The 20,540-nt window shown below is 37.1% G+C and overlaps 1 protein-coding gene across 3 annotated transcripts in view; it reads right to left on the reverse strand.

Moving 5' to 3' along the window:
- The window catches only part of ANGPT1 (angiopoietin 1), a 269,300-nt gene that overhangs the window by 97,075 nt on the left and 151,685 nt on the right, over positions 1-20,540 (reverse strand). For all 3 annotated transcript variants that reach the window (XM_055287050.1, XM_055287049.2, XM_055287048.2), the window contains exons 2-3: positions 19,119-19,274; positions 8,450-8,571 (exon numbers count right to left, since the gene is read on the reverse strand). In XM_055287050.1, coding sequence (XP_055143025.1) covers positions 8,450-8,571; positions 19,119-19,274 — 278 coding nt within the window. The remainder of the gene's footprint in view (positions 1-8,449; positions 8,572-19,118; positions 19,275-20,540) is intronic.

The raw sequence follows: 20,540 nt of genomic DNA on the forward strand, positions 1-20,540 counted from the left end.
ATGAGTGTACACCAAGTCCTATTTGAAGTTTTTGGTAGAATTCTCCATACCCCTATTTTACACTGCCTTCTCCAACATCTTATTGAAAATATTTCAAATAATTGAACATATCTTGAAGCTTTCACAGAAAAGGATATCTCTTTCAAATTGTTTCCCACAATAGAGTTCTTAACATAGCAGCCAATGAATTCACAGTGGTGACAGTTGCCTAAGCTCTATGAGCATAAATTTAGCCCTTCAAACAAGGAGGAAGATGTTGAAAATATAGAAACCTCATTTTTATCTGTCTGAATCTACTTACAGATATTTCAATATTTTCCACTATTTTCAATATGTATGGTGTCAACATGTGTTGCAAATATGGGTTTGTAAAGAGTGATTTTTCTCCCCATTTAAATACACACAGATTTAGTTCATATTAAATTTATACTTTACGTGTCTAATTGGAACGCACTAAATTTCCTCTCAAAGTCTGAAATCATATTGTTTGGAAATTCAAATTTGGAGCAGAAGCATAGATACTATAAGTAAATATTAGCAAATAAATGTAAAGTTTGGGGTAAAGAAGAATAAGCTAAATGTATTATAGAAACCAGCAACTAAGAAAAAAAAAGATTGATACGTTTCATAACACAGAGATGTAATGATTCTATTAAAAAATAAGTTGGACAATAAATAATAAGCTAGAGAAAATTTTGTAACATATATTACAAAGTCTCAATATCCATTAAAGAGCTCATATGAGTTAATTTAAAAAAGGATAAACAATATAATAGAAAAAATGTTAAACATACATAAATAGGCTAGTATGTAGTCACAGAAAAAGAAATCTAGTCACAGAAGAAATGCAAGTGGTTAATACACACAAAAACATGCAGAACCTAACTTCTCAAGGAGCCGAGATTAATTAGATGGCTAGCAAAGTTTTGGGAAATTTGAAAGCCCAGGCACTCTTAAGGAAAAGGTAAAATTTGAAGATAACTTGTGAATATCTATAAAAAATTTAAATTATCACATCAACAATTATAGTTTTGATAAATTATATATTTATTAACATAAATAATACATATAATGGGTTATAAATTATAGTGCATCTATAAAAATAGATTGCTACTCATTCTTGAAAATGAATGATTTATATCTGTATATGGTTATATGTGTAATATATGTACAAAAAATTATTATAAATGGTAGAAAAAAACCCAACAATAAAATAATCTATACATATATGCACATATCATATAAACAAGTACTCGTGCATGTCTTGTGTAAACACACACATAAATATGCACACTCTATATACACACATATGTTAGTGTGTTAATAGAAAACATCTGGAAGAGTAAGCACTGAACTTGATCTCTTAATGATGATTCTCTGCTAGCAGGTGGTATGGTGTAGGGGTGTGGAATTAGGGGAAATTTGGCCTACAACTGTATATACATGCATATAATTTAATATACATGTATATACATCAAGTTTGTCTTACTTGTTTTTATTTATCACAGAAATGGGGGAAACAGTCATAGGTCTAGAATGGCATGTGCAAATGCTATTCAGAAATTTTAAAGGTAGGCTGAATTAGTGAACCTCAGAGTATACAATAGTAACATTGAGTGCCATGCAACGGGCTTTGGCAATGCAGAATAGTGGTGTAAACACAATCTCTATTTTATTCATGTAAAAAACAATAAATGGATTTACAATATTTAATGTAAACAATATGATTTGCCTTTCCCACTAAAAGTATTTTTATTAGTTGTGTGTGTGTGTGAGTCTTTGTGTGTGTGTGAGTCTCTGTGTGTCGTATGAATAAATGGCATTTGTTGGGTTAGAGCTATTGGGACATTTCCCAGTTCCTTATTCATTTCACATTCAAAATGCATTTAATACTAAATATGCTTATGTGTGGAAAACTGTGCCCAGGAGCAGGAAGACAATGAAAATAAAACCCATTCTCTGTGTCCTAAAAGGTCACAGCCTAATAGTATGGATATAGATAAATAAACATGCACACACACAAACATACATATATTATAATGTGACCAGATAAGTGAAATTACAGGGAGAAAACAGGTACAGTGCTATCACATAGGTCACAATGAGAAAATCTATCTGGTAGAGTCAGAGATGGATTGTTAGAGAAGCTGACACATGCAGTAAGTTTCCAAGGATGAATTGAAATTTTTGAGTTGAATAAGGACTGTCAGGCAAACATCAAATATGTCTGAAATAACATCATGTGTTCAGTGTCATACTAACAACTAACATGATTAAACACTGCTGCTCATGTCAGGCCCTGTTCTCAGTGATTTACACACATTAACTCAATCTTCATATTAACTTCATACAGTACAATTATTGTCATTGTTATGTTACCAATTAGGAAACCAAAACACATAGAATCTATGTAAGTTGCACAAAGTCACACAAATAATATGTGACTGAGTCAATTATCCCAGGAATCAAGGAAAAGTGAAACCAGGCAGTCTGGCCTCAGAGCTCATGCTCTTAACTATTAGGGTGTATCCTCTAAAAAATAAGATTATTGGAAGTAAGTCTGCAAAAGTAAGATTATAGTGATCATGGACTGTATCGTGTGCTAAAGAACTTGAACTTTCTTCTGTCATTTATAGAGAATCGTCATTTGGTTGAGAGGGAACTAATAGAGAAAAATAATCTGACTTGCATTTTAGAAAGAAGACTTTGGCACAGCTTCTGGATAAGGATTGGAGTGGCACATAGCTTAAACCCAGAGGTCATTGCAGTGGCCTAGACAAGAATTCATGGCAGCTTGACCTAAGACATAGTCGGTGGGAATGGAAAGGATGGGATGGACTAGAAAAATATTTAGAAGATGGAATTGATAGCATCAACAGTGACTGGTGAGTTGTGGGGGATTAGGGAAAGAGAAGAATTAAGATGATCCTTAGATTTCCAATTTGATCAGAATTGTATTTCATGCCAAGATACTACAGCTATTATAATTTTAAAAAAGGAAAATGCTATATGCTATTAAATATTATTTTAAAAATTAACAGGGAAAACAGTAACATTCTAGTCTGTAGGTGTTCTATTTACAAGAAAAAGACTAGAATAATATAAATTCAAAAAGTCACATTTTTAATCCTTGTTATAAACAACTAATATAATTCAGCCTAGTTTAATGTTAGAAGTTAGCAAGTTACTTTAGCATTTTGCAAATAACTTATCAAATGAAAGATAGCCTTAATTTAAAAGACTATGATTTCATTTTTCATTTCTTTAGGCATATTAAGCATTAAACGTCAATACTGTATTTTATTACAATAATTGGTAAGGCATAATTTGGTATCTTGAAGTTGCACATGCTTCAATCACTTAAAATTAATTAACTTAACAACTTCCCATAACTCCAGCTAGAAGATAGATGAGCATGTCAAATAAGTTCAGTGAATTCCCAAGGTAAAATAAATAGTTTATATCTTCTGCTCTAATATTAGAAGGACTAAATAATGACCTATATAGTGACAGGCCAAAAACAACCAGTCTACCCCTTTCTTCAAATGAATATTTGTTTGTTTTAAGAGAATGACTTGACAACTACATCAATTATACTTGAGGCCTCATCACATTGCAAAAATATTTTTATAATAATTAAGGCAGAGAATCATCATGAACTTGAACCCTAATTTTGCCATATCCTTAGCTGTTTGGTCATAAGCAACTTACTTGATTTCTGTGAGTCTCAGGGCTTTTTTTTAAGTGTAAAATAGAAATAATAATACATACTTTGCAGGATTGGTTGGAGGATTGGAAACAGTAAGTTAAAGCACCTGGCACAGATGTTTACCTTGTAGTAGTAGCTAGGTGGCAGCTAGTATTGCTCAAACTATGTAGGAATGGCCATCACATGTCTCATTTCAGTTCACTCTAAACGGTCTTACTGAAGACTTCCTTCATCTTCACTCTGCATACTCAGCACAATCAAGAAAGCCCATGTGCTCCGTCTTTGTATACATGGGGTATTGATTTCCCTTCCTGTATACCCTGGTGAGGCAGAAGGGCTCCTTCTGGAATATTCTTTTGCCTGGCTTTGCTTCCGCCTTGCAAAAAGTTGGGGTTAAGTCAGAGATGGGTGGGTGCTGGGAAAACTGGCCAGTTGACCAAACCTTTTGACTAACAGATCCAGTCACATACTTGGTTCAACTGAAGGAAACTGCATTAGGACATCATTTCCTGTACACCTCTATTCCGTTGTTTTAGAAAGCAGTAGGAGACATACTGGAGGAAACTAGTGAAAGTTTACGTTTTGTATCCTACTTTGTGTTCATATCACTCCCTTTGTGGGCAAGGTAAAATATTAATGTTTCCCATTTACTTAGGTTCTTGGTTGTGTAATTCCAATTATATGGGTGAGTTGCAGATTCCTTACTCCCAAGTGTTGTTTCTTTGAGGTAAGAAACAAAACCAGGTTTTAAGATTCGGGTAGCATCCAACAAAAGAACAACATATTGCCTAAAGAGAGCAAACTGGAAGCTTTTTAGAGTGACTCCCTCTGGACTGTTAGGAAAACAAACAGCAGAGCAAATGTTGCTAATCCTGTTTCTGCTTTGTGCTTCTGGCCATGTAGGGGATAGAGAAGTGAATCTAATGAGGCCAAAAATCCGTTTCCAATCCTACAAGTGATGCATTTAATTTGTCAGGATGTAAATCAGCAGGACCTCTCAGCATGTTTGTGTAGTATAATCCTAACCATAAAATATTCCTCCTCATTTTGCCAAAGCGGTGGTGGACCTTCCTAAGGGCCAGCTCACTGACTTGGCAGCTGAAGCCCCATCTTACTCAAAGCTGGTAAGTCCCACACCCAGACACAACCCCTGACATTCCTTGGGGAGGAAACAAAGCTTAATTTAGATAATCCCCCCTGCAAAGTGTATTAGCTGATCCAAACCAGACCTGACCAACTAAAGGCAGGTTGTTGCTGCATTTCAGAGATGCCTTGATGTAGAAATAGCTTCTTGTTGCATTTGGAGGATTACAATTCATATAAGGAATAACCAGTGATAATCGATAAACTATTTTTTTAAAACATAAACAGCTTCATGCTTGACTTTGAACCTCTCTCCACTTAAACAGGAGGAGCACATTTCTTTGTTGCAATAGAAATTGCCTGGCAGAGCTCCTCTAATTCCATTGCACATATGAAAATAAACAATAACAATAAACAGAATAGGGAAAGTATGCTATGTATCACAAATGGGTATTTTTTATTTGTATAAAGAAAAACACTTCTCTCTTTTTTAAGTTGTTTATGGAAGACTATGTCTAATTTAAAAACAGATGTTCTGCCAACACTCCATCACACACATTAGGCCCTTAGACAAGAAGATAGACAGATAACTATAGAGATACAGCAATACCAGGAGGCATAGCAATTGATAGAAAAATATCCCAGAACCACATGTGAGATAATGCCATACTTGAGGGGTCCACTATCAAAAAAGAAAGAGATGTGGAATGGAAGTATAAGATGCATGCAAGTTTTTGTCTGTGTGAGCACAGAAGTGAATTTCCAATTAAAACCCAAATCTCTGAATTTGTAGTGAAATACCTAAATTACTAGAAAAGGAGTTGCTATAATCCTGAAAAAAATTAACATTAGCAATAAATGATGTGATTTACACATGTAAGAAAACCTGAGTTTTCTGTTGAAATTAGAATTTAATGAGTGGGAAAGTTCATCAGCAGAAGGCACAAATATGTTTGGGATCAGAAGTCAGATTCCTTTGAGATTCTGAAGTGCATGGAAGCCCTTTCTACCTGACCCAGAGTGGAGCTCTTTTGAGAGCTTGCACCCTAACTCACTTTTACTGATAGAGCAGAGAGAACAACTTTTAAGCAGTTTGCCTTTAAAATATATTTATTTCATAGTGAGAATTCTATAGGAGGAAATGATACCAGATGCTGCATAAAAATCATGATGGGAAGACAAAATCTGAAATGATCCAGAATTAAGGTAGAAAGGATACATTTTTAAGAAAGAAAGAGAAGGAAGGAAGGAAGGAAGGAGCGAGCGAGAAAGAAAGAAAGAAAGAAAGAAAGAAAGAAAGAAAGAAAGAAAGAAAGAAAGAAAGAAGAAAGAAAGAAAGAAAGAAAGAAAGAAGGAAGGAAGGAAGGAAGGAAGGAAGGAAGGAAGGAAGGAAGGAAGGAAGGAAAGAAAGAAAGAAAGAAAGAAAGAAAGAAAGAAAGAAAGAAAGAAAGAAAGAAAGCAAGCAGGCAGGCAGGCAGGCAGGCAGGCAGGCAGGCAGGCAGGCAGGGAGGGAGGGAGGGAGGGAGAGAAGGAAGGGAGGAAGGATAAATATGAGAAGGAGGGAAGAAAAGAGAAAGAGACAGAGCACCTGAGTCCAAGTGGTTCATAAGGATGGCATTTGTTTTTGCAGTTAGGGAGGAGACTTTTCAGGCCTCCCAGTTTATGTTATGGTATCATGACACCTCAAGGGTCAGATACAGACAAAGACATAATATGCAGATCAGTAGGGAAGAACTAAAGAATGTAAATTCATGCTGGCAACTCTTTCAGAAATAAATCAGGTGGTAACATAACTACTGAATGATGGATTCAAACCACCTTAGGTTATACCAGTAAAATGAAATATGCAGTTCTTAAGAATATTAGAGAATATTTTATTAATGTAAAATGATATCTATCTCCAAAGAAGTCAGACTTCCAGACTGTGTGTAAGGTATGACAGAACTTTTTGTGAAAATGATATTTATATATAAAATGCAGCAAAATATGCAGCTCTTTCTGTATGATAAAGCGGCGGTTTTTAATTTTCCTGTGTGTTTTTTTGTCCTTATGCTATAATAAATGTGCTATTTGTATAAATGTAAAACCAAACAAAGACTCAGAAAAATAAGGGAAAATTGTCGTTGTTTAACTTATCCATGATTCCTGGACAAAGCCTTCACAAATAGCATCTTGAAATATGACTGTAAGTGTGGTTCGCTTTTGGTGACAAAATTAAACTATAAAGGGGTGACCCTAGATTCAGGGATGGTTGAAGCATACCTATTACATACATGTATAGGTTTGGTTACTGTGAAATTACAGGGGAATAAATGGTATATTTCAACAGGATTGTTAATTCTAGAACATTTAATCTTGCAATAAGGGTCAAGTCCTGTCAAGTTTATTTGTAGTTATACAGTTAACACCATGTCACAGTACAAGGATAAATAAATGTAACAATTAGAAATACAAGTCATAAGTGACCCCTTTCAGATTCTAAACCAACAGCCAGGTTTGTATTTTTCATGCAAAAGTTTAATTGTAATTGTTGCATTATGCTCCACTTTTAGCATGGAGTTGGGAAATCCTTTTAGTTTGTAGATAATATGAAAAGGCCATGTGTTATAGTGGAAAGATGAGGACTAGCAGCAAAAACACCTAAATTACATTCCAATTGCTGCCACTAGCAAGCTGTATGACGTTGGACAGGTCACTCCCTTCCACTGCGTCTCTGTTCCCTCACTTGTAAAGAACAGTACTAGCAGTCCTCTTAGGTGTCTTCCTGGTGTGGAATATAAAGGGAACTCCAATGCCACCAATTCAATGGCATTTAACCAGCTTCTATCAATACAATGGTCTTTACCTCAATATTATGCATAGGAACTGAACCTTCTTCAAGTTATCCGGACACCCAGATGAAAATTCAATTTAATGCAAGAAACTTGTCCTAAGGAAGTCAGTGTTTTCAATTGTTCATCATCAATGTTGATGACTTCAAAATAATACACTTTTTCATTGTCCCAACACTCAAGATGTCTAAGTTCCAATTCAATCAACTAAAATGATTCATAATTTATAAAACAAGATGGTGTAATGACATCTATAAAGCTAACCAAATAAATTTACTATGTCCAAAGTAAATGGCTATAAATGAAAACTAAAAAACCAAACCCTTGATCAGCTTTATAGGTAAATTATTTTCTAGAAAACAATATACATTTTCCTTCTCTCTAGTGCCATATTTCTGAATTCAACAACATGTAGCTTTGTAAAAGCCTAAGAATTGGGGTTTGAGTAGGAATTTAAAAGGCTCTATTCTCTGTTGTTATAGGTTTTGATTCTGCTGAAAAATGTCAATACTTTGTGTCACTGAATTTAGTCATAGAATCAAATTTTTGTAGATGTGGTGAGATTTGAACTACTACCACTAGTGAAATTAATGCTGAAAGTTATATAAAGCAAATATTTCAAGAGTATCAGTAACAGTATTAATTTATTACTGACATACTAGCTGAATTTACCTTAAGCTCTCCTTTATCTTTATATTAATATTAATTTGGCTCTATGTTTCATTTTTGTAAACCACCTCAACCTTATTTGTTTAAGAGTTGGCAGAGAGGTGAAGGATATAAATAAGTACACACAGAAACATTTTTGGAATAAAGCAATCTTCACCTGTTTTTTTCATGGATCTTCAAGATTTCATTTGTCTGTTGAAGAAGTTGCTTCTCTAGCTTGTAGGTTGATAATGAATTCTCCAGCAGCTGTATCTCAAGTCGAGAAGTTTGATTTAGTACCTTAAGATAAAAGATGAAAATATTTCAAACTTCAATCACAAATCAAAGAACTTTTTTAAGTTTTCTTTTGTCGTTAAATATTTTTTCAAGAATAATTTAACAAATGGTTTACCGCTGGGCACGGTGGCTCACGCCTGTAATCCCAGCAGTTTGGGAGGCCAAGGCCGGTGGATCACGAGGTCAAGAGATGGAGACCATCCTGGCCAAAATGGTGAAACCACGTCTCTACTAAAAATACAAAAAATTAGCCGGGCGTGGTAGCGGGCGCCTGTAGTCCCAGCTACTCGGGAGGCTGAGGCAGGAGAATGGCGTGAACCCGGGAGGCGGAGCTTGCAGTGAGCCGAGGTTGCGCCACTGTACTCCAGCCTGGGCAACAGAGCGAGACTCTGTCTCAAAAAAGAAAAAAAAAAAGGTTTACATTCTACCAACTAATGTTTTACATGCCTTTCAGATATTATTTTGGCTTGAGATTGACATTGCTATTGAACAAACACATTGTGTTTTAGGACTTTTGTGTCCTAAAACCCTAGGATATTCTCCTGTGCTAGTTGCTTCATATATTTTATCTCCAATATCTGTAAGTGCAAGGTTAGAATTAAGTACAAGGTCTTAGATATTGTGGATAATTAAGAATAACTAATAGGCATGTAAAAGATACCTGCCTTGATGCATCACCTGACAAAAAACAATCAGAAATGTGCAAAAATCTCTTGATATAGTTTAGAAAGACTCATTATCACACATTTATAGAATGCCTATCATACTAGCTCATGCTAGCCTTTCCGGATATCATGACTATCTACTGAAGGAGAAATTGTTATCATCACTTTACAGATGAGAAAACTGAGCTTCAGAGATAAGCCCAAGTTCACACAGGAACCAAGGGAAGAGTGGGGTTTCGAACCCAGGTAGTTTTATTCAGATTCTGCTGCTCTTCAAAGAAAATTAAGGAGAGGGTAAGTCAAACCATTCTGAGGAAATGAAATGACCCAGAACCCAGATTGTATGAGAGACAGATTGTTCTCATCCTTTCAACTCCACTACTACTACTCTGGTGGTCCTCTAGAAACTGTGAAGGCTCAATTCATCTTGAATCACAATGACCCACGTGTCTAGCTGGGCCTTACTATGACATGAGTCTGTGAGCTGTGCACCTAAACCTGTCATTCTTCAGGCAAAGAATGCACACTCCAGTCCTAGCAGACACCTTCAAATTGTGTCAATGCCCTGTTCCTGACTCTGTCTTGTCCCTCCCTCTCTTTCCTCCTTAAGGGAGGTATAAGAGGAAAGAAAGAAGATAAATTAATTTTAAAAGCTCCTCACACTATTTGAAACATTTTTAAACTACCACATCTTTCCTAAAACTACTTATTTAAAAGGACCTGGAAATACTTCTGCCAGGTCAATATCAACGTAAAGTTCCTCTACAAATGATGCCATTAGAGCCATCCTCATTTTCTGTAGCGTCTCTAAATCTAGGATTACATCAGATGCACACAGAAAGTCTATTCAACATATACCAACAGGGCCAGGTGTGGTGGCTCACACCTGTAATCCCAACGCTTTGGGAGGCTGTAGCAGGTGGCTTGCTTGAGCTCAGGAGTTCAAGACCAGCCTGGGCAACATGGCAAAACCCCATCTCTACAAAAACATACAAAAATTAACTGGGCATGGTGGTTTGTGCCTGTAGTCCCAGCTACTCAGGAGGCTGAGGGAGGAGAATCACTTGAGCCTGGCAGGCAGAGTTTGCAGTGAGCCATAATTATGCCACTGCACTACAGCCTGGGTGACCGAGTGAGACCCTATCTCAAAAAAAAATAAAATAAAATAATAAAATAAAAAACAATATACACCTATAGGCCCTGGGCTGGACTTGGGCTACAGGAGTTTGCAGGAGCAGGGGATGTATTTGAAGGGAGCAAGGCAGGAACTAGGCCGAGGTGAGAGAGGCAAATGCCTCAGTTGCAAAACTTAAAGGGGTGTCAGAAATCTCAGTAATCAAGGTAAGTAATATTTTAATGTAACATTTTAAAAATTTTATAATTAATGCAAGAAATCCACATTTAACAGAATATCATTTTAAAATAAAGACAGGATCTGATTCTGCACATGTCTGATTTGGTCTGACGTGGTCTCACTTGCCTCACCCTACAGTCCTAGCCCCGCAAGGGGTGGAACAGGAGGGCGAGGAGGGGATGGGGCAGAGAATGGTGAGATAGAGCATTTATACTCTAAAACAGTTTAAACTGCTATGACTTATTTATATAGTCATTAGTAAGGATCTGAAAGCCAGTCTAAAATGTACTGCTACTAATCATATTCATGTCTGTAAAGGGTTTCATGTTTTAAAAAACATTTTTCCTATTCTCTATTATTTCATTTCAAAACAAACAGAATTTGAAGGTAGACTTTGGAGGAGCTCAGTGGAGATAAATGATAGAGAATATAAATATTGGAGATGCACAAGATATAACTTTCAACTATTAAACATATTATTGTCCAAGTAAGATTTGTATTTGTTTATTGAGTGACAATTTATAAAATAATGAAATAGGGAATGAAACACTTGTATGTTTTGTTGACATTTAGAACAAAGCTTGGCACAGAGACAACACTCAATATTTGTTTATGGATACTCAATATTTGTTTATGAGGCACATTGTCTCACTAAATCAAGCATATCATATGCAGTTAAATAAAATCTATTTTCTTTCTTATTCGCCGTACTCTCTGATCACACTTCCTGACATTCTCAGACACCAAAAATTTTAATTTCCAAAAGACAGTAAGTATTCTCCTCCATGTCCATTGAGAACAAAATGGAACCATTTAAAATTGAAAATGAAGCTGCCCATATCTCAGTCTGGAGACCACTACAGTTCCCAGTTTGTCTTCCTTTTCCTACTTGCCCCACCTCAAGTCCATTTGTCACACAGCAACCAGAGGGATCTTTTTGAACACATAAATCAGATCATGCCATCTCCTTTGCAACATGTTAATGGCTTCCCTTTGCAATTAGAATGAATTCCAAAGCCCTCAGCCTGGTCTGAAAAGACCCACGTGATCAGAACCCTGTTCACTTCTTGTTTATTATGCTCCAACTACACAGTCTTCTTTCTGCCACCTTGACTAGCCAAATTCATTCCAATCTTGGAAGATTTGCACTTACAGTTTCCTCTGCTTGGCATGCCCACCCCTTCCTAGATGCATGGCTGATTTCTTATCATCTTAGACAGTCCCTTTCTGGCCACCTTCTTTACAGTAATACCTTCCTCACCCTCCATCACATCACCTCATTTAATTTTCTTTACAGAATTACCACTATTGAAAACTATCATATCTGTTCACCCATTTGCTGTCTTTCTGCCCCTCCTAGGATGTCAGCTGCACAGAGGCAGGAAGGCTCATCCGGAGTCCTCTAAGCCTCCAGACCCCCCGGGGCCCAGCACACTGCAGCACTCGTAGCTGAGTTAGATGACATTCTGGGCAATGGACAGTGAGCTGTCTTTCAGGCTTGAGTCATGGTCACAGAAAGGATGACAGGGCCGACATGAATATCAAGTTAGACTTCAATGATGACAGTCTAAATCTAGAGCAGCATCTGAATATGGGAGAAGGAAGGGGTCCAATATCAGAAGTCCAGGCTAAATGCCGATCTAAAGATCAGGGCAGTTTACAGCACAAATGCCAATCTCTCCTCTTCTTTCCCCATCACCTTGACCCTATTGCTGCTTTATTTCAACTCTCTCCACTGATGTATTAAACTAGGTCTGAAGTGGGCAACCAAGAGAATTGCATAGCAAACTATGATAAATTGACCACTTTCTTGCCATGTGTCTATGGAATTTGCTGCTTAGCAATAGCCGAAGTGTTCCATTAAAATGACAAAAGACATTTCCTTCTTAGCCTAAACACATTCCAAAAGCACATCTTTGGGAAAAAAAGGAAATTTTTTAAATAAAGAAAAAGAAGGAAAAGGAGCAAAGCATATGTGAAACATGCCCCTCAAGGAACAATTTCAAAGAATAAATTTTTCAAAATATACCTAAGAGCAAGAGAGACATAAAACCTGAAATTGAGGATTTATGGGCTACAAAATTTTAGTTCTTTTTTTAAAAAAAGTAAACATTTAAAAATAAAAATTATTAGTTTCCAAGAGAAAGTGAGCTGGAAAATTTCACCCGGCTCCCTTTAATAATTTCAAGAGTGCCTCTGATCCTTTAAATTAATATTAATGCTAAAAGTCAGAGATTGAGGTACAAAGAAAATCTCTATTTTTTAGAGACATGGTCTCACTCTGTCACCCAGGCTGGAATGCAGTGGCATGACCACAGTCACTGCAGCCTCTTGGGCTCCGGTGAGGTGTGCCCAGCAATTTTTTCGTTTTTTTGTTTTCTTTTTCTTGTAAAGACAGGGCTCTGCCATGTTGCCCAGGCTGGTCTTGAACTCCTGGGTTCAAGCAATCTGCCCACCTCAGCCTCCTAACGTGCTGGGATAACAGGCGTGAGCCAGCGTGCCTGGCCAAAAATCTCTTTCAACGACTCATTAACTTTGAAATAGGCCCTGTTTTTAGGGTTATGTTTCCTTTTGCTTTATTTTTTTTTCCAAAGAAAAATTTGTAACATAAAATATGATGCCTTGGCAATTAATTCTAACAGAAGAATTAAGGTTGATTCATGCAGAGGGAATGAGAAAGTTAGAAAATCAGCATTTTAAAAATGATTGAAGTAATTTACTTGGTTAGTAATGGATAATGTGACCAAGTATTACCCTACAGGTTATCTGTTAATTTCCTAGGGAAAAGTGAACTATTGAGATGCAGTGATATGGAGGTTATAACCCTAACCAAGTTAAAGAACAGCATAACTAAGGGAGTGGCAATCTGGCACGTGCGTCTCCTGAAGAGATGCAATAGGAAGTGACCAGTAATTCCACAGAACAGCTCTGCCACCATATTCCATTCAACCTAAACAAGTCTTTAGACTCAACTTCCAGTTTACAGAAACCACAGGGGATTGAAGGGTAAACTAAAGGTCATAATAAAGAAATATTCAGACAAACGCAGAACGTGAGATGATTGACAAAACAACCCAGTTTCTTAAGAATGTCAATATCAGGGAAAAAAAGTAGAAGACAGCTCCAAATTTAAATGGACTATTAAATCTTGAAAAACAAAACTCCTATAAAAGTTTTAGTGGAAAAATGAGAAAATATGAATGTAGAAATTAGATAATCTTATGGAATTATTGTTCATCTTAGTTGTGATATAATACTATATAACTATTACATAATATTCTCTATTTATATTATATATAAATATATTTTATTTATAATAGTAATACCCTCATTATATATGTATATATTTATAACATAATAATATAACCCTATATGTATAATATAATAACCACTTCATTTGGTTACAGAGTTTAATAGAGATAGGACTTATATTACAGACAGAGAATTGTGGGTAGAAATAACTCTCCCAATACAGCTAATGTTCAGTAGAGTCAGAATGCAACCCGGAGAGTCTATCTCCGGAGTCTGGGTTGTTTCCCACAGGCTTATCATGTAACTGTAAATAAGCAGCTTCCCTCTGGTTAGTGACACCCTCTAGTCACTAACAACTGCTACCAAAATGGCTTCTTTCAAGTCGCCATGAGGTCCTCTGCTTATTGCAGCTGATGGCATCCAACTCTCTCTCCCTGCCCCTGCCCCCTAAATTAGCATCACGAGTAAGGAAGGTGTCCAAATTTCTTATGCTTCTCAGAGTACAGAAAAGAAAAACAAACAAACAAAAAAAAACAAAAAACATTCATTCAATGTTCTTAGTTGGGTCAGACATCTTTGCAGTAGAATGCTTCTGTTCAAAGTCCTCTTCTGACCCATCAGCTATTTGTGGGTACCTATTACAATCAACACACAAGCTCCAGCATATTGCCCTCAGGCTTGGCGACATTGGGCTGAAACCTGCAGAGATTAAGGGACTAAAACTTAAGTCAATGTAATTATTTCACAAGTATTCATTGAGAGCCTGTGCACCAGTCCTGTTTTAAATCCTGTCGATAGAGCAGTGAACAAGAACAAGAGAGAAAAATCCCTGCTTCTTAGGAATTTATATCCTAGTGCAGGAGTTGGTCAGATTTTTCTGTGAAAGCCCAGATAGTAAACGTCTTAGGCTTGGCGGGCCAAATGGTATCTGGTATAACAATTTAGCTCTACCATTTTAGTGAAATAGCAGCCATAGACAACATATAAATGAATGAGTGCAGCTGTGTCCAATAAAAGTTTATCTACAAAACAAGATGGCTGGTCAAATTTGACCTATGGGCTGCTGAGCCCTCTCCTAGTGGCTTATCAAACAATTTTCCTAAACCTTGTAAGAAAATTCATTACAGGATATTTTCCTTAGATGACCCACTAAAGAGTTTGTTTCATCATTTCAGTTAAAAGATTCATGCTCATTGAACAAACTGTTCCTGAACTGCCTAATACACACACACACACACACACACACACACACACACACACATATTTAAAGATAGGGTCTTGCTCTATCAACCACGCTGGAGTGCAGTGGTGTGATTACAGCTCATTGTAACCTTGAACTTCCTAAGTTCAAGGGATCCTCCAGCCTTAGCCCCCTGAGTAACTAGGCTACAGGCACGCATTGCCACGCCTGGCTTTTTTTTTTTTTTCCTGGGCTCAAGTCATTTTTCCACATGGCTCTTCTCTAAAGTGCTGAGATTTTAGGTGTGGGCCACTGTACCTGGCTTGCCTTATATTTCTAATGAGTGCTATTGAGGTCCAAATGGCAGATGTGATCATTTGTGATGTCTGAAAAGATGATTAAATGGGATTAAACATGCAGGAAATATATTAGGGGAAATGCCCACGAGGAAAAATTGGGAGGAAGCCAGAGGAGGTTTGGAGAAGCTTCAGACCGGGATGCACGTCTAATTGCAGGAAAGAGGAGAGGGAAGGAAGAAGAGTTGGGTGGAAGTCTCATCCCTCAAGGCAGCCGTGCAACAGTTCCAGCAAGGCTGATGAAGAGCCCCTAGCCAAAGTCATGTGTCAGTGGACTTCTACAGCTCCCAGGAACAGGCCTACATATCCCTGCCAAAATGAGTGGAAGTGACTGCTGGAAATTGTGGTCTCTGCACCAACACAGCAATGGATTTCAGAGCACAGCCATTGGCGAGCACTGGTCAATTATGCTTCCGAAAGTAGGAGATTGGAAAGGTGCATCTTTAAGGCCATGAGGAAGGGCTCCACAGATCATTAGTTTGACTGAAAGTTAAGAAAGAAATGACTTAGAAGCGTTTTGCCACATTAACTCAAACTCATGAAGGTAAAGACTGCTTTATTTGTTGCATTCTAATAGGACCTATTAAAACATCTTACATCAAGGAAGTACCCAAAGGCAGGAGTGGTTGCTCATGTCTGTAATCCAAGCACTTTGGGAGGCCAAGGCAGGTGAATTGCTTGAACCTAGGAGGTCGAGACCAGCCTGGGCAACATAGCAAGACCTGGTATCTACAAAAAATAAAGAAGTTAGCTGAGCATGGTGGCACACACCTGTAGTCCCAGCTGCTCATGAGGCTGGAGTGAGAGGATCACCTGAGACCAGAAGGTTGAGGCTGCAGTGAGCCCTGATCAGCCACTGCACTCCAGCCTGGGTGACAGAGTGAGACTCTATCTCAAAACATAATAATAAATGATAATAAGGAAATAAACATAGGATGGTATATCATCTACCTTATAGAATTCATTATTATTTTTAAATAGCTAATATATGTAAAATTACTTAGAACTGAGCCAAGCGTGGATTATTAGAGGCAAATTTTAAGGCAATTTGTTTGTCTGTTAGTTTCCCCAAAAACGAAATTTGCCTGAGAAAGAAGTGAGAAATAGAAAGACACTACAGGAAGTGACATGAATAATTCCTCATACAAACCCCTTCATATTGTACTCTTGGGAAGAGGAACTTGAAGGCCAAGAGACATTGGTACAAACTGATAAAAGAGTGAGAAAAACACTGCAAGCCAGACTAAGGGGGAAGGAAAAGGCATGGTGGTGGTTTCTGATTCTTGCCACCATGGCCAGCAGAGTTATTGAGGTGTGGTCATTACTGGTATCTTTCCTGATCATGATACTTTTTTGAGCGCAAGAGCATCTTAAAATGCCATTGGCATGAACCTGTAGCTTTCTGTATTTGTTAAGTTGTAATTCTAGAAGGTCAGCAGAAGACTAGAAAGCAATAAGTTAATTATTTCATAACATCATCATGTGAAAGCTAGGGCACTAAAATGTATTGGAAAGACATTGTCATGAGTTCCTGAAATAAACCGAGGGCCTGAAGTCAGTTTTAGGAAAAGCAACACTTACCAGTGTGAAGGCAAGTTAGATGAATATAGGAGGAAAACCATGAGAGCATGCCTGGATAGCACAGAAGGATCTACTGGTTTATATATGCTTATTATAAATGAATAGAGTGTATGGAGGTTAAGGAATAATTCAGGATTACTTTTGTAAACTTGGCTCTGAATCAGGATTTGAGTTCACTTGGGTGGTTATGTCTAAGCAGAACATGCCCTGTTGCAATAGTTCAAATAAGTAGCACGAGGGTATACATTTACATATAACGGGTTTGAAGCATCACAACTACAAAAAGCATAAGCAATTGGAAGACATGAAAATGAAAGTGAAAAAAGCACATAGGCGTCACTTCTTAAGGTAGGGTATAATTTGAGCCACTGTCATCCTTTTCTACTTCCCTCTCATTGCTACTTGTGATGGATTTGTGATTTGGAAATGTTTTCTGGGTTTCAGCTATCTTAAAATTGTTCTCACTGTATCTAATAAACTTTCATTGGTCTTTAATAGTAAGTTTTGGCTGCTTCGTATAGGGAGTAGTTATTCTTTTTCATTGAATTTTCTGTACCATTTTCAATAAAGTACACATCTTCTGGCCTTAAGGATGCAGAACAATTTATCTCTCAGTACCTTACATAGCACGCATCTTAACAGTTTGGAGATTAATGTGCTAACAATGGGACATTTTTTTTCCCACAACTCCAACTCGTAGGTAGAAAGAGATCAAAAAACAACCCAAGACACAGTGTTTTAGGGGATAAAAAAATTAATGTGTTCCATAAAAGTTATTGTAATAGAAACTTACACAAATTTCAAATATGCAATTAAGCAGGATATATTGTGTATTTGTTTTTGAACATATAAGAGTATTTTGTAGGAGAGGGTGAGCATTCTGTTCTAATAAAATAAAATAAATAATACAGTCACATTATTTATACCACAAGGAACCAATGTGCATATATTATCAAACTTACTGTGACAATGAATGATTAGACAAAGTCTTGTAATTTTCAGGGACAATACGTAGTTCCGTCCATCTCCCATGTTCATCTGATGCTGATGGGCAGCAAAAAGTGTTTTCCAAAGCTCATGTGAATCATTGCTCCAATGTAGTCAATACTTAAGTTCTTATTCAATTAGTTAATTATTAGTGTTACTAATCAAGGGAGATAGAAAAGAAATGAGTACCCTGGAGTTTGAATCCCAGATTTTATACACTGGCTGCATGAATGTGAGAAATCACTCAAGCTAGTGATTTCTAGCTAAAAGATCTATCTGCTCTAAGTGATTTTCATAAAAACCATTTGGGCAGGGGAAGTTGTGTTATATAAAAAGTTTTATCTGTATCAATTATCATTGCTATTTTTCTTTAAATACCAATCTATCTGTGTTGCCAATATCATAAATGAAAGAAAATAGAAATCATGTTGCACCTTCTTTTTGAACATATATATTTCAGCTTTCATGTCAGAAATCAACTACGTCGGGACAGAATCATCCCTTGGGTTTCAGGATTGTAACTAGAATAATGATTTTTGTGGTTAAAAGGGAACCAAGAGACAATTAAAAATGACAGTCATCAAAAATGATATTTGCTATTTGCCAGTAAACTATGATGGGGTGTTTGTGACAATTGTGATCAAAGGGCATCCCCAGTTTTCAATCGTTGGTGCTCAAATAAGTACGTCATTGGCCCTAATAGGTAGATATACGTATAAACACACATATTCCTCATAACTTCATTTGGGATTTTCCTTTCAATCTGCTGAATGCACAAACCGTCTGCAGTTGCCCTTATGGCTACAGCATTACCAGAGACAAAACAAAACAGGTCAAAAATGCACAACAAAGACACCAATCTGACCCAAATGGTTACTTTGTTTGATGCATATCATATCACAGTTGGTAGCTGCAGTGCTTATTTGAATTTAAACATTGATGAGGTCCTTTGCTGGCCGGTTTTTGCAAACATATGCAAAGCTAAATATACCAACCCTCATTAGATCAAAAGAAACACGCATAGCATGTCAGGCAGTCATTGTTGTTATTACCAATAAACAAAAATGTATGTTTCCCTAATCACAGTGCTGAAATGTGCTCTGTGTTTATGGAGCAAGCCAAAGAAAAAAAAAATTTCCTGGTTGAGTCTGTGGACTCTGGCCCTGGGGGTGTACCTGGGTCTCAACATCTGTCAGCTTTCTGGTCTGCTCTGCAGTCTGAGACAGGAGGCTGGTTCCTATCTCCAGCATGGTAGCCGTGTGGTTCTGAACTGCATTCTGCTGTATCTGGGCCATCTCCGACTTCATATTTTCCACAATGTAATTCTCAAGCTGCAAGAGATAAAGAACAAAACATATTACATTATAAGCAAAGCCTCCCAGTTGGGGCATGTAATATTTACAATGACAAAACAAGACACAGCTGGCAAATCAGCCATCTGGCGGGGATCCTCTACATCTCTGGGAGTTGGAGAAATGGGAGCAGAGCACACAGGAATCCAGTTGTCAACAAATTCCTAATATACTGATACATATATTTATAATAATCACAATCATAATGACAATTTGCACTTGGATCACACTTTCCCATTGTTGACATTATCCATTTAGCCTTTATAGCAAAGATGTATCACAGTCAGCTTTATTGTTTTGTTTATTTTATAGATGAAAAAATAGAATCAGAGAGGGCCAGTGATAAACCCAAGGTTGTCCAGCAAGAATGCAGCCAAATTCACATACTAATTTAAATCTAATTCTTGGTGCTCTGGTTTTTCCGTTACACCATACTGACCACTTATCTCAGAAAAATTCAGCCTCCTGCTTCTATTTTTGTAATGATAAATAAAAGATCACGCTGCTTTGGGGGAATGGGATGAGGAGTGGGAGGAAGGATGATGTCCAAAACGAAAACCTTTAAAGGAATATTAAAATATAGGCAATGATATATGAAATGAGCTGCAAAGCCTGAGAGCTAGCTATAATCATTCTCCATGCTCCTTTGCAAGCTCAAAAATAGGTACTGAAATTACAACCCATAGAACAGTATTTGCCCTTCTTGCTTTGGGTAATATTTAGTCCTTTATGGTGCCATCTTAGAGAACAGTGTAGTGCTAAAATAAATGGTGCCCATAGGGACCACGGAGAATTTTTAAGTGACTTACTGCAAGGGAGCCTATTAGGTACTTGGGAGAATAAAGCTGAACATATGCATTGTTTGAAAAATACAAAGGAAACCTGCACCTCCCTGTCAATGCATTTAATTCCTCCACCACTGTGCGGTGACTACATTTTATTACTCAATTACACATATAGGGAAATTGCATCCAGAGAAGTCAGGTCCAAGGCCACACGCCACAAAAACAGCCAGATTTGGACTTCAGCACTGAAGTCCTTAACTCTCATACCAACATTTTCAACCACTTGATAGCTATGCCAAGTCGTACTTCACAAGCCAGGTTCCAAATCATTAACAGCTACGTGATTTTTACTGATTTAGTGAACCATAATACATCCACTATTTCATAATCCATTGTAAAATTATTATCATGTAATAAATATAGTCTAAATGTAAATTCCCCTTTGTAAAGCTTTGGCAGC

The sequence above is a fragment of the Symphalangus syndactylus genome, chromosome 7, assembly GCF_028878055.3.
Source record: "Symphalangus syndactylus isolate Jambi chromosome 7, NHGRI_mSymSyn1-v2.1_pri, whole genome shotgun sequence".
NCBI lineage: Eukaryota > Metazoa > Chordata > Mammalia > Primates > Hylobatidae > Symphalangus > Symphalangus syndactylus.